The sequence below is a fragment of the Neophocaena asiaeorientalis genome, unplaced genomic scaffold, assembly GCF_003031525.2.
Source record: "Neophocaena asiaeorientalis asiaeorientalis breed wild unplaced genomic scaffold, Neophocaena_asiaeorientalis_V1.1 scaffold629, whole genome shotgun sequence".
Classification (NCBI taxonomy): domain Eukaryota; kingdom Metazoa; phylum Chordata; class Mammalia; order Artiodactyla; family Phocoenidae; genus Neophocaena; species Neophocaena asiaeorientalis.
The window spans coordinates 2,973,679-2,988,482 of record NW_020175468.1 but is presented as its reverse complement, the minus strand read 5'-3'; the positions used below and the strand labels follow the sequence as shown (position 1 = coordinate 2,988,482).

Here is a 14,804-nt window from a genome sequence, read left to right as displayed (position 1 = left end):
ATCGTGGGGGGTCTCTTCCTCGAAAGAGACCCAGAATGGTAGAATGGAATACTCCGGAGGAAAATGGTTATGTTTCACAATGAACTATTTAAATATTCCAAGGAGAAGAGAGTATCCCCAAATATTCTAGGGGCAGGAGTGCCAAATGGAATATTCTAGATCAGTGCTTCTCTCAAACTGTGATGAAGGGCTAATTTTTGACATTTCTAATCCAGTGGAGACCAATGCTTTTATAAAATATGATAGAAAGGAATTACTGGAAAAGTAAAATAAAATTTAAAACCAAGACATGCAAAATTCCAACCCACATCTTTATTAGGTTCAACAGACGTAAAATTATTCTGTCAAATAGCTTGACTCTCTCGGTTTCTGTACTTACCTCATCACGGATCACAGTTCGTTCATGGACTGGTGGTCTGCATAGCACATTTTGAGACTAACGTGGTTAACTGGGTGTCATGACCTATTAGAAGGTTGAGGAACCAATTCAATGGATTACAACAGACATTTTTTTTTAATGGAATGGATTAGAATAGAATAAAAAATATGTTTGACTGCATTTTAGGTAATCAGGGTGAGTATGGTTGTATGAAACTTTTGTTTTAGTCATGTAGACACCCGACATTAGACCAGCACACACCTATCTGGCTGGGTCTGTTGTTAAAATAGTGAACTATTTCTGAACAGATTGGGAACTGTTAGCAACTTCCCCCAGCCGGTGCCATGCCAGCCCCTGCCCCAGGGACCTCTCATGATCCAGCAAGTTAAGGGTTAATGCCTGGCCCATCAAGGGCCTCTGGGACCTGTCTGGAGATTTGTTGCCTGTGTCTTTTCTGATTGGACCATGATCAGCCCATACTGGGGATTAAATATTTCAATATTACTCCTGACTGTGTGCGCGCATGTGTATGTCTACATATCTGCACACATACGTACAGATAACTGCGGGTGTATGTGATGGGTGAAGAGTAGTGTTTCCATGGGTCATGGCGAGCAAGTGTAAGAAACACTTCTGGACTGGGGTGTCTGCCAGTGTCCCCCAGAATGGAGCAGCTGGTTGAGGACATCTTGACCCAAATGCCCCCTGGGGGGGTGCCCTAATGACTCCCCATTCTGCCCCAGTTCCAGCGGCCCCAGGAGCAGTACCCGCCCCTGAAGTTTGGGACAGTGCCCAACGGGTCCACAGAGAAGAACATCCGCAGCAACTACCCCGACATGCACAGTTACATGGTGCGCTACAACCAGCCCCGCGTAGAGGAAGCGCTCACTCAGCTCAAGGCAGGGTCAGCGCAGACCGGGGGCCGGGAGGTGGGGGGTAGGGAGTGGGGCTGCTGGGGCCCCTGAGGAGGCTTGGAGATGGCAAGGGGTCAGGGGTTGTTCATCAGCCTCAGAGGTCAGCCCGGGGTGGGCCAGCTTGGAGGGCAGAGGTCATTGAGGGTGGGAATGAACTCCTCCTTCTGGGAGTAGGAGCCTTAGTATATTTTCAGAGAGCCAGTGGTTATGAATTATGGAGCCAGACTACCAGGGTTCAGATCCTGGCTTTGTCCCTTCTTGGCTGTGTGACCTTGGGCAAGTTACTCAACCTCTCTGAGCCTCAGTTTCCTCCTTTGTAAAATGGGGATGACAAGAGAACCCACCTCATAAGTTTTTTATAAGAATTGTTACAGTTATTATTATTAGTTAATATATTATTATAGTCATTATTATTAAATAATATATATTATTATAGTTATTATTAGTTAATCCATGCAAAACACTTAGAACAGTGCCTGGCACACTGTAGGTATTTGCTGTTATTATTATTATTACTACCATCATCATCATCATTAGATCTGAACTCACTGGAATCAATACTTGTAGAGATATATATATATATATTTTTTTTAACATCAGTTTCCCAAATCATGGGGAAAAGTTCAGTTCTGGCCCCAAAGTGCAGTCCAAGGTTACAACAAAGCTAAGCACAATGACTCCCTCTCCCTGTCCCTCATTGATTTAGTCATTCAGCATGCATTTATTTTCTTAGCCTCAGCTCCATGCCAGGCAATGAACAAACAGATCACAATTCCTGCCCACAGCAAGCTTAAGACCTAGAGGTAGGAAATTAACAAGAAACATGCAAACAGAAAAATCAGCATGATCATTTCAGAAAGTGATTGTGAGCTAGAGTGTGACTGAGCTGGGGTGTATTCACCAGGGTGTTGAGGGCAGGCCTCTGGGGGAGGTAACTGGAACAGAGCCCAGAAGGAAGTAAGGGACTCCTCCTTAGCTAGGTGGACTTGCCTAGCCTTGCAGGCAAAGGGTCTGAGCCCCGAGCGGTCTTGGCTTCTTAGAGGAATAGCAAGAAGCTATCATGGCTGAAGGGTGGTGAGCTCAGTTAGAGCTCAGTTTGGAGGGTAGATGAGAGTAGAACACAGGGTGTGACCCCTGAGGCCAAGGTCAGTGCTGGGTTTTATTTGAAGGGCAGTGAGAAGCCATGGGAAAGGGGGACATTAAGTAGGGGAGCGATGTGATCAGATTTCTGTTTGTAAATGCCCCCTCTGGCCTCCATGTGGAGAATGAATGGAGGGGGACATCAGAGGGACCAGTTAGTCAGAAGCTGTATTGCCCTCCTGACACCTTTCCCCCAGGCCCACTCTCTGCTGACCCCTGCAGGTGCCAGTTGTAACTGGATCTTTTTTACCCCTCAGTCTTGATTAGAATTGGGACTGAGAGATTGATTAGATTTAATCTAATCTAATCTCTAATCAATTAGAGATTGATTAGAATTGGAACTGAGTCTAATTTGAATTAGACTGTTGGGACTTGTCACGTGGTTCCCTGCTCCACGCAGGTCCTCAAAGATGCCCGGGAACCTGTGGGGAACAAAGCCTCAAGCTTGTTTCCAGAACACCCTTCCTCCTGTCTTTCCTTCAGCTGTGAAGCCCGATGGACCCCCTCAGCCCCCTTCCCAGGGCTCCCCTGTCTGAGGACACCCCCTTTCTCTGCCTGGCACCCCTTGCCTTCACGTTCCCAACCTTCATGAACGAGGTTTCCCCTTCCCAAATCTCTTTCCCCCTTCTCTTCAAAGGTTTTATTTACCTAACACACTTGTTAAAAATAATAAGGTAAAAAGTGAAGATCTCTCCTCTCCCCCTCCTTATTCATATTTCCAGGCATTTCCTCCACCTTTTTTCTAGAGCAGAGCTGGGGAGCCACATATGTAATATTTTTCTTTTTTTGGGGGGTGGATGAGTGATTTTATTTTTTTCATTTATGAAACATTTTAAAATTGTATTTATTTTTAAAAACAGGCACATATACAGAATGGGTTTTTGTTGCGGCATACGGGATCCTAGTTCCCCAACTGGGGACCGAACCAGTGCGCCCTCAGAGTGGAAGTGCGGAGTCCCAATCACTGGACCACCAGGGCAATCCCATGAAACACTTTTTTTTAATTGAAGTATAGTTGATTTGCAATGTTTCAGACGTACAGCAAAGCGATTCAGTTGTATACACATAACTGAAATATATATACTTTTTCAGATTCTTTTCCATTATAGGTTATGATATTGAATATAGTTCCCTGGGCTATACAGTAGGTCCACATATGTAATGTAAATGTATCCAAGGAGCCACACTAAAAAAAACAGGTGATATTAATTCGAATGGTACATTGTATTTAACCCAATAGCTCCAATATATTATCATTTCAATATATAATATCAAAATTAATGATGGGGAATTCCCTGGCAGTCCAGTGGTTATAAAAAAAAAAAAAAAAAAATGAATGAGATGTTTCACTGTTTTGGCAGGGGGCAGGGTGGGTACTTCAAATGTTACAATCACAGTTCATCTCAATTCACACTTGGTCCAGTCTGGCTAGTGGCTGTCACATGGAGTTCTAGAACTCTGTCTTTTTACCTCTTTTGTTGTTTCCTTCCTTTCCTCTCTTTTTCTTTTTTCTTCTTTTCCTCCTCTTCTTCTTTCCTCATCCTTCTTCCACTTCTTAATCCCTTCCTGTACTTGCCCCGACCCCCAGATGTCATCTGGAGTTTCCCACCCCTTAGCATCTAGATACCTTTAGCCCCGTAACCCCTTTCCTAAAAACTGTACAAATTCCTGGGCTTCTCAGGGTCACCCTGGCTTCAAGCTCCCCTTTGCCAGATTGAATTCACTTTCTGGACCATCTCACAGGCCCATGTCTTCCAGCTCTGGAGCCTATTAACTAAAATTGGAGCCCATCTCTCCCTTAATCCCCACAGAAGCCCAGACCTCAAGCCTATATGTGCTGGATTGAAGATTGGAAACATGAAGGGCGTCAGTTTGCCTGCACTGTCCGGCAGAAAGGAAATGCAAGCTACTGTGTAATTCTGAATTGTTAGTAGCCACGTAAAAAGACACAAAAAGAAACAGGTGAGGGCTTCCCTGGTGGCGCAGTGGTTGAGAGTCCGCCTGCCGATGCAGGGGACACGGGTTCGTGCCCCGGTACGGGAAGATCCCACGTGCCGCGGAGTGGCTGGGCCCGTGAGCCATGGCCGCTGAGCCTGCGCGTCCGGAGCCTGTGCTCCGCAACGGGCGAAGCCACAGCGGTGAGAGGCCTGTGTACCGCAAAAAAAAAAAAAAAAAAAAAAAGAAACAGGTGAAATTTGTTTTAATGATGTATTTTACTTAGCCTAGTATATTCAAAATATTATTGCAACACATAATCAGTATAAAAATGGTTGCGACCTTTTACATAATCCACCCCCCCACCCCCACCAACACACACACCTTTTGAAATCCAGTGTGCATTTTATAGTCACCACACATCTCAGTTCAAACTTGCCACCTTTCAAGCGCTTAAACCAGCCACAGGGACGTGTGTAGATACCAAATTGGGCGGCCCGGGTCTACATCATCTAAATGCCAAAAGTTTCATAGTGAAGGTTATGAACATGAAACATAAAAGGACTCTGGCCACCTCCCCACCCCCCTGGGAATTTTCACTTCCTTACTCACCCCCAGAGTATCCTCCCCAGCCAGCCAGCTGACTCATCCCCACCCCCCCTACTTCACAAGTATCAAACGCCTTCCTCGGGAGGCAGGGGAATTGCCTTCCTCTTTTTTTTTTTTTTTAACTTCTACAGGGAACCCTCACATTCCCAGTCTATCTCATCCTTACATTTGGAGAGTAAGAATTCCAAGACCTGGGTAAGGGTAGGACCCTCATGTCCCACATCTACTTGGTTCCTGAATTTTGGAGAGCAGTGAGAGTGTGACCAGCAAGGGAGACCAGCCCCATCTCAAAAAAATGAATCCAAATCTATCCCACCCCTGAGTTAAAAGGAGGGATAACTGTATTCTTTTCATCCAAATGTCAGCCACAATCCTAGCCCTTAATAAGAATAGCTTCAGGCTTCATCCCGTGTCTTTTTATATTGCATCTTTTTTTAAAATTGAGCTGTAACATACACAGATCTTTTTCTTTTTTTATTGGAGTATAATCGATTTATTTTTTTTTTAATTTTTTTAAAAAAACGTGGCCACCATTTCCTCCAAGGGAAATTTGATGTGGTCTCTCTATGTATTACGTATGTATATAAATATGTATATATACTAGTATAGTTGACTTATAATGTGTTAGTTTCCGGGGTACGGCAAAGTGATACATATATATATATATATATATATATATATGATTTTTTCAGATTCTTTTCCATTATAGGTTATTACAAGATATGAATATAATTCCTGTGCTATACAGTAGGCCCTTGTCGATCTCTTTTATATATAGTAGTGGGTATCTGCTAATCCCAAACTCCTAATTTATCCCTCCCCCGCTTTCCCCTTTGGTAACCATAAGTTTATTTTCTATGTCTGTGAGTCTATTTCTATTTTGTAAATAAGTTCATTTGTATTTTTTTTAAAGTATTTTTGATGTGGACCATTTTTAAAGTCTTTATTGAGTTTGTTACAATATTGCTTGTTTTGTGTTTTGGTTTTTTGGCCTCAAGGCATGTGGGATCTTAGCTTCCCAACCAGGGATTGAACCCGCACCCCCTGCATTGGATGGCGAAGTCTTAACTACTGGACCGTCAGGGAAGTCCCCTGTATTTTTTTAGTTTCCACATATAAGTATATGATATTTACCTTTCTCTGTCTGACTTACTTCACTTAGTATGATAATCTCTAGGTCCACCCAAGTTGCTGCAAATGGCATCATTTCATTCTTTTTTATAGCTGAATAATGTTCCATTGTGTGTGTGTGTGGGTGTGTGTGTGTGTGTGTACACACATACATACCACAGCTTCTTTATCCATTCATCGGTCGATGAGCGTTTAGGTTGCTTCCATGTCTTGGCTATTGTAAATAGTGCTGTTGCGAACACTGGAATGCATGTGTCTTCTCAAATTCTAATTTTTGTCTTTTCCGGATATGTGCACAGGAGTGGGATTGCTGGATCATATGGTAGCTCTTTTTTCATATTTTTAGCTTTTCAAGGAAACTCCATACTGTCCTCTATAGTGGCTGCACCAATTTACATCCCACCATATACAGATCTTAAGTGTGAGGTCATTGATCAGCTATACATTCATGTGGCCATACCCAAGTTAAGGTATGGAAAATTTCTAGTTCCCCTCTGCCCTTCTAGTCACCATAGATTATCACTGTAAATTAGTTTTGCCTGGTTCATTGAATATTACATAAACAGAATCAAACAGTGTATATATAACAGTGTATATGATCGTTTTTGTGTCTAGTTTGCTTCATCCAGCGGGACTATCAAGTTTGTTCACTGCAGTATTCCACTGAGTATACCAATAGAGGAATATATCAGAAATCTTCCACTCTCCTGATTGGTGAACATTTGGGTTGTTTCCGGTGTTTGGCCATTGTGAATATTCTACTATGAAGATTCTCGTACAAGTGTTTGAAGGACGTATACATTCATATTTCTCGGGTAAATTCCCACGGGTGGACCTGCTAGGTCATAGGGAGGTGTCTGCTTAGCTTCAAAAGATACTGCCAGACATTTTCCAAAGTGGTTGTACCAGTTTACACTCTCATCGCAGTGCAGGCAAGTTCCATTTGTTCCACATGCTTGCCAAGGCTGGGTATCATTCCCATACCTTTTTAATTTACCATAGTGTTTATTATACATCAAGTTCTGTTCTCAGTTTAAGTTCATTATTGGTTTGCTAGGCCTACCATAACAAAAATTTATTGTCTCACGGTTCTGGAGGCTAGAAGTCCTCCTTGGTTCCCTCTGAGGGCTGTGAAGGAAGGATCTATCCCAGGCCTCTCTCCTTGGCTTTATAGATGGCCATCTTCTTCCTGTGTCTTTTCAGATCATCTTCCCTTTGTGCATGTCTCTGTATCTAAATTCTCCCTTTTTATAAGAACACCATTCATACTGGATCAGGGTCCACTTTAATGACCTCATTTTAACTTGATCACCACTGTAAAGACCTTTTCTCTGACTAAGAGCACATTCAGAGGCACTGGGATAGGACTTCAGTGTATAAATGCTGGGGAACACAATTCAACCCACAACTCTTTATAGGTGAATATTATTATTCCTATTTTATAGATGAGAAGACAAACGCAGAGCAAGACCCTATAGCTGGTGAGGGGCAGAGCTGGGATTTGAACCCTGGCAATCTAATTCTCAGTCCAACCTCTCAACCACTGTACTACATAACCTCACTCGCCCAGCGAGAAACCCAGAATCACCCTCCTTGTGCCCCTCATCCAGAAGCTTTGTAGGTTCACAAAGGATACCCGTGTTTCTCACTGTCACCTCTTGCCCTGATTTCCTGCTTCTGCTGAATTTTTTTTCTCCCTGGTATTCCTTTTTACATTTTTTTCTAATTTTTCATCCAATTTTTATCAGAGTTATACATCCACATAGTTTGAAAAATCAAATACAAGATTTTTTTAGAAAATGAAAACCACCAATGGTCCCCCATCTCTTTACCCTCCATTTCTCCCACCTTAGATGAGTCTGCTTTCACCTCATTTATTATATTATTTTGCTACTTACCTCCCTGTCTCAAAATACCATGTCTCTATGGCTACCTCTTGATTTTTCAATCTTAGGCATCTTGCATTCACTTCTCACTATGGAAGACACATACTCATACTGTTATTTAAGTTATTTCAAGCTCCCACACTGTGATTCTGGTTAGATGAATATTCATTGTTTACTTGTTGACTGTGTAAATGCTCCCATAGATGCCACACATAGTAAACCATGATTCCTTTCCTCTCCTACACAATTCTGTTTTTCCTGGCACTGATATTGTCTTTTTTTTTTCAATTGCCTAGTGGCTGAGTTTTCCTTGTGCTTAACTAATTCAAATCCGAATTCTCCACTAACTATATGAATCTCTTCTTCATGTGTTCAGATGCATCAGGTACTCCATTAATTGCATCTTATTAAAGAAGTTTCTCACGTGGCCTTCTGACCTGCTCCAGTCTGGAACATAGCTGCCATCTTGAGCCCATCACCTCCCTCCTGGTTCAGATCCTGTTGTATCCCATTTCTTACTCTTCCTGTGTTTTGCTCCCTTGTTCTTTTGAGCTTCCTGACAAAAGGCACATGGGAGATACCTTTTGGAGACATCGCATACATGAAAACATCTTTACTCTCGATGGGCCATCTGGCTTGGTATAAAATTCTGGGCTGGAGATCACTTTCCTCCAGAATTTTGAAGGCATCACTCCACTGTCTTCTAATTTCCAGTGTTATTGTTGAAAAATCCAGTCGTTTGGATTCCTAAGCCCTGTATGTGACCTGTTTTTCTTTTCCCTGTCCTCAGTGTGCTGACAATTCTCAGCAATGTGTCTTCATCTATTTTCATCACTGGACCTTTCAGTCATATCCTGAGGTCATTCAGGGAAATTTTCTTGAATTCTTTCAATTACAGTTTGCCTCTTCCTTCCATTTCTGTTTTTACTTTCTAGAACTCTTATTAACTTGATATTGGGCTTCTTGGACTATCCATTTCTTTCATTCTCTCTCTTATTTTTCTAACTCTTTCTGCCGTACTCCCTGGGAGATATTCTTTTTTATTTTTTGCTGTACGCGGGCCTCTCACTGTTGTGGCCTCTCCCGCCGCGGAGCACAGGCTCCGGACGCGCAGGCTCAGCGGCCATGGCTCACGGGCCCAGCCGCTCCGCGGCATGTGGGATCTTCCCGGACCGGGGCACGAACCCGTGTCCCCTGCGTCGGCAGGCAGACTCCCAACCACTGTGCCACCAGGGAAGCCCCTCCCTGGGAGATATTCTTAATATTATCTCCCACTCTTGTATTAAGCTTTTTCACTTTTGCTAGTATATTTTTAATTTCTAAGAACTCTTTTTTGATCTCTGAATTTTTATGGTATTTTGTAAATTTTATAGCGTTATTCTGTAGTCTCCTACTTTATAATATCCTATTCATGGTTCAGAGATGCAGTATCTTGTCCTGTTTCTCTGATGATATTAATGATAGTTGTTGGGTTTTTCTTTTTTTCTTTCTTACATCTACTCTCTGCATGTCTGCATGTTTCCTCCAAGTCCCCCCTCCCTCCTATTTGTTTTGTTTCTATCTTTCTTTTTTTTTTGGCCATGCCACACGGCTTGCAGGATCTTAGTTCCCCAACCAGGAATTGAACCTGGGCCATTCCTTGTTTCTGTCTTTCTTGTTAGAGGCTTTATCTGATGTCTAGTAATCCTTAATAGTCAGTTCATATTTGGGAGTGGGCATCCAAAATTCTGGAAGTGGTGGGCCTGTGAGCACATAAGCAGGGTTGTTGACTGTGAACTTCACTGTAGGGTGAGCTGTCTGGACCATTTTTGTTGGGGAATCCCCAATGTCAGTATTTTTTGGTCTCTTTTCCTGGGTTAGTCATATATATATATATATATATATATATATATACATACATATAGATGTATATATTTGTATATGTAGACATACTATATATGTGTTTTTAAAATAGAGAGGACCAAAGAAGAAAACAAATAATGAATCATGATCTCCCTGGCAAGATACCCCTAACCATATGCAAGTTAAAAGGCACTCATTCATTCATTCATTCATGCATCCAATAAATGTTTATTAAGGTCTTCTTGCACCAGACACTGGGTTAGGCACTGAGGGTATAGCAGTGAACAAATCAAAGTCTCTGTTCTCCTAGCGCTTCCATTCTAGTCTGGAAGACAGACACATGTGTGTCTAGAGTAGCGCTCTCCTACAGCCCCTTCTGCGCTGATGGAAATGTTTGAGATCTGAGCAGTCCAATATGGTAGCCAACAGCTCTCGATCACTGGAGATGAGGTTCGTAACTACAGAACTGAATTTTAAATTTCAATTAAAATTGGAATTCAAATAGCCACCTGTGGCTAGCGGCTACCACCTTGGACAACACTAGAAAATTCCATCCTTACAGAGAGGTACCAGGGATTGGCAGCCTCATGGCTTTGGCTAGCTCACATTCCAAATGTGGGCTTACCCTACCGCTGAGGGCAAGCAACCTCACAGGAAGAGAAAGGAAATGCATCTCTTAAAAAGAAATAAAGAAACACAGCTTCTCCCAGCCAGTTCTGGAAGCCCATTCCATGAGAGAGGTTCAATTTCTCACTCACTTACGAGGGCCGAAAAGGAAACATCAAGTCCCCTTTCCCTAAAGGAAGCATTATTTTTCAGATCAATTCAACCATATATACACACACAGCTTTATACATCCCTCACTGAAAGTACACACTGTTCGCTTGCATTTTCCGTGGAGGAAAGCCTCTTGGCATTTTTCCCTATTAATAAAATCTTACCTCTCAGCACCGGTGATTGGCACACAGAATGCTGGTCTCAAACCAGCCTGAATTCATTCATTCAACCCCTCTTTATTAAGCACGTGTTGTATGCCAGGTGCTGTTCTAGACCCTGTGGACACAGCAGTGAGCCTGGCAAACAACGTCTGCTCCTTCATGGAACTTAAATTCCAGTGGGGGGGGCGGTAGGGAGATGAATGATAAAGCTAATAACTAAAGACATTTAGTTAGTGCTATGGACAAAAATACGGCAGGGTGAGAGAGTTTGGGAGACCCAGGAAGGAGGCTACAGGTTGCAGTATTAAACAGTGTACCAGGGAAGGTGCCTTTGGAGCAAACACTTGAAGGAGGTGAGGGGGCCAGCCAGGCAGCTCTCTGGGAGAAGGATATTATTCCAGCAGAGAGAATGGCCAGTGCAAAGGCCCTGAGGCAGAAGCAGACTGGAGCAATCCAGGAACTGCACAAAGCCCAGGGTGGCTGGAGCAGACTTAGCGAGGGAGGCGTGCATGGGAGACAAGGCAGAGGGGTAGGGAGGGGTGTGGGGGTGTTTGCTGACAAAGAGCCTGGTGGGGAGTGAAGTGGGGAGACCGCGAAGTGCAGTGAACTGAGGACGGACGGGAGTCAAGGAGGGACGGGAGCTGACTCAAATGTCAAGATCCCTCTGGCAACAGGGTGGGAATTTGTAGGGCATAAGGAGGTGGGGAAAGAGGCAGGCATTATATCTCAGAATAACTGAGCAAACGATTAAATTCAAAGCAGATTCTCAGCTCCCCTCTTCCTGAAAGCCCTGCTCACGTTCCCACCACTGGAAGTCTTGTTGACTCTAAAATACTACTCCATTCTTTCCTCCCACACCTCTCCCTTGTACATGTCCCCCTCCCAGGACCCCTGAAGACCCTCCTTCCATCTAGTCCCCAGCGCCTCCATCTCTCCTCTTTGGCCTGACTCAGGAAACTCCGAGTTCTTCCCACTTAAACACCTTAAACAATTCACCTTTCGCCCCCAAGGGCATTTTCCTAAACAAAGAGACACCTCGAGAGAAATTACAGTTTGCCTACAAGGCAGCAGTGCCCGCAGGTAGTGCGGTATTTTTCTCGCCTATGTACCGTGTATGTTTCCGGATGTCAGCTGGGCTCTCCCTGCCTGTTAGGATCTGTATAAGATGAATTCAAACCCCATTCTCCAACTACGGGGTGGCGAATGCCCTCCCCACGTTCCAGAGCTTTGAATTCCTTGCCCCACCCCAAGTTGTTGCTTCAGCTGGATTCTGGGGAATCCTCTCTCTGTCTCCCCCTTTGGGGTGCAAGGACTAAGTCTGTCCTTTTCCTTAATTTCTATGCAACCAACCATGCACACAAGGCATTTATATGCACTCATGTGAGTGTGTGGACGGGGCTTCACTGAAAGTTTGGGGACACAGAGGTATTTACATCAACAGATAGGCAAACAATTCAAGACTCCAGGTGATGTATTCACATCAGTATGACCCTTCGCCTTCTCCTCACCAAGCATCCAGCCACATGCCTTGATGTCTCTTGTTTTCCCCAGACCTGAGCTGTCCGACTATTTAAATTTAAATTAGGGACTTCCCTGGAGGTCCAGTGGTTGAGACTCCGTGCTTCCAATGCAGGGGGCACGGGTTCAATTTCTGGTCGGAGAACTAAGATCCCACATGCCTTGGTGTGGCAAAAATAATAATACTAATTTTTTTTTTTTTTTTTCGCGGTACGCGGGCCTCTCACTGTTGCGGAGCACAGGCTCCGGACGCGCAGGCTCAGCCGCTCCGCGGTATGTGGGATCTTCCCAGACCGGGGCACGAACCCGTGTCCCCAGCATCGGCAGGCAGACTCTCAACCACTGTGCCACCAGGGAAGCCCAATACTAATTTAATTAATTAAAATTAAATACAATTTAAAGTTACATCCCTTTGTCGTACTGATCACATTTCATGTGCTCCAGAGCCATGGGTGGCTGGTGGCTGCCATGTTGGGCTGTGCAGATGGAACATTTCCATCACCCCAGAATGTTCTTTGGGACAATGTTGGACTAGAAAGGACAGATACCTCCCTCTAAGAACTAGTCTGGTGTCTACAATTAAGATGACCAAAACTTCACCCCACAAAATAACTATGGAACTATATTCTAGCTAGGATTCCAGGACTAGTGGGGTTTTTTTGTTTTTTTTTCATTAATACGCCCTGGACATCTTCACAGGTCAGATCATGAGTATTTATCTTATGTCATAGGATAGTCACACAGTGTGGAATCCACAGAAGTGTGGATTCCTTTATCCATTCATTCATTTACTCCACAAATATTTACGACCACCTTGTATGTGTCAGGAACTGCTGGGTCACAGCCTAGAACGTGACAGTGTTGGATCGTGCCCTAGAGGGGCTTGCATTCCGGTAGGAGAGGCTGAGATTAATCAAGTCCTCACAGAGATAAATGTAAAGTGGCGACAGTTGGGAAGGAAGTGACCTGTGGCGAGTGCCACAACGTATGCACCAGTGAGAACTACTAATTCTGTATCCGTGCTTATCTTCCCACCAAACTGTAGAAATTAGGGCCTAGAGAGAGAACCCAAGCAAATTAAGATGCATGTCTGAGCCTGCGCTTCCCCACTCTGAATAATGGAGATAATAGTTTCTACCTCATCGGAGTGTTGAGAGAATGGAGTTATTGCAGTAGATGGAACAGTGCCTGGAACAACAGAAGTCATCGTTAACACTATCATTATTTGTATGATTCTTTCTGAGCTTCAGTCCTCCTCTTTAAAATGGAGGAGTATATGGGACCTTCTCTGGAAGGTTCCAGTAAGGACTGAACCAGTAGTTATTTCATTAACAGTCACAGCTAACACTTCTCTGGCCCTTCCTTTGCTCCGAGGGCTATCCGGGCAACAACGTTGGAAGGGAGGTATTGCCGCTGTCCCCATTTGACAGATGCGTAAACAGAGGCACAAAAAGGTGCAGTTCACCACTAGTTAGAATCTGGAGCAGTTGGAGGTTAGGAGGTAGAGGGATTCTGGGTTGCCCATTCGGGCATCTGCGTGGAACTGACCCTGCCCTTCATGCCCCTGCCGGCAGGAAGCTGGATGCCTTCATCTACGACGCGGCTGTGCTCAACTACATGGCCCGCAAAGATGAGGGCTGCAAGCTCGTCACCATCGGCTCGGGCAAGGTCTTTGCCACCACAGGCTACGGCATCGCCCTGCACAAGGGTTCCCGCTGGAAGCGGCCCATCGACCTGGCACTGCTGCAGTTCCTGGGGGATGGTGCGGCTTCACGCAGAGATGCCCACAGGGGATGGGGAAGGGAGGGGAGGCAAAGACCCCTGGGTACTGGGGAAGGAGGGGATGAGGACCTAGACTCCTATATCAGAGAGGAGGGTCCTCAGAGGGCGCCCACGGAAGGTGACCTCCCACCTTCCTGTCCCCAGATGAGATCGAGATGCTGGAGCGGCTGTGGCTCTCTGGGATCTGCCACAATGACAAAATCGAGGTGATGAGCAGCAAGCTGGACATCGACAACATGGCGGGCGTCTTCTACATGCTCCTGGTGGCCATGGGCCTCTCCCTGCTGGTCTTCGCCTGGGAGCACCTGGTGTACTGGCGCCTGCGGCATTGCCTGGGGCCCACCCATCGCATGGATTTCCTGCTGGCCTTCTCCAGGGTATGGGGGAGAGAGGGAGGCGGAGGGAAAGAGATGGGAGGAAACAGGCTGGGACGCCTAGAAATGGAAGGGAGCTGAATCGAGGTGCTGCAGGGGACGGAGGGAAGGTAGGCGGTCCGCAGCATCCCGCGCTGACCGGGCTTATGCCGCGACCCCCCGCAGGGCATGTACAGCTGCTGCAGCGCGGAGGCTGCTCCGCCGCCCGCCAAGCCCCCGCCGCCGCCGCAGCCGCTGCCCAGCCCGGTGTACCCGGCGGCGAGGCCCGCTCCCGGTCCCGCGCCCTTCATACCCCGCGAGCGCGCCACTGTGGACCGCTGGCGCCGCGCCAAAGGTGCAGGGCCGCCGGGGGGCGC

General features: G+C 45.4%; 1 protein-coding gene across 1 annotated transcript in view; it reads left to right on the top strand.

Annotated features, from left to right (window-relative positions):
* GRIN2D (glutamate ionotropic receptor NMDA type subunit 2D) overlaps nt 1–14,804 on the top strand; it is a 28,146-nt gene that overhangs the window by 12,854 nt on the left and 488 nt on the right. Inside the window, exons 10-13 of the mRNA XM_024768240.1 lie at nt 1,123–1,283; nt 13,867–14,054; nt 14,219–14,451; nt 14,614–14,800. Coding sequence (XP_024624008.1) covers nt 1,123–1,283; nt 13,867–14,054; nt 14,219–14,451; nt 14,614–14,800 — 769 coding nt within the window. The remainder of the gene's footprint in view (nt 1–1,122; nt 1,284–13,866; nt 14,055–14,218; nt 14,452–14,613; nt 14,801–14,804) is intronic.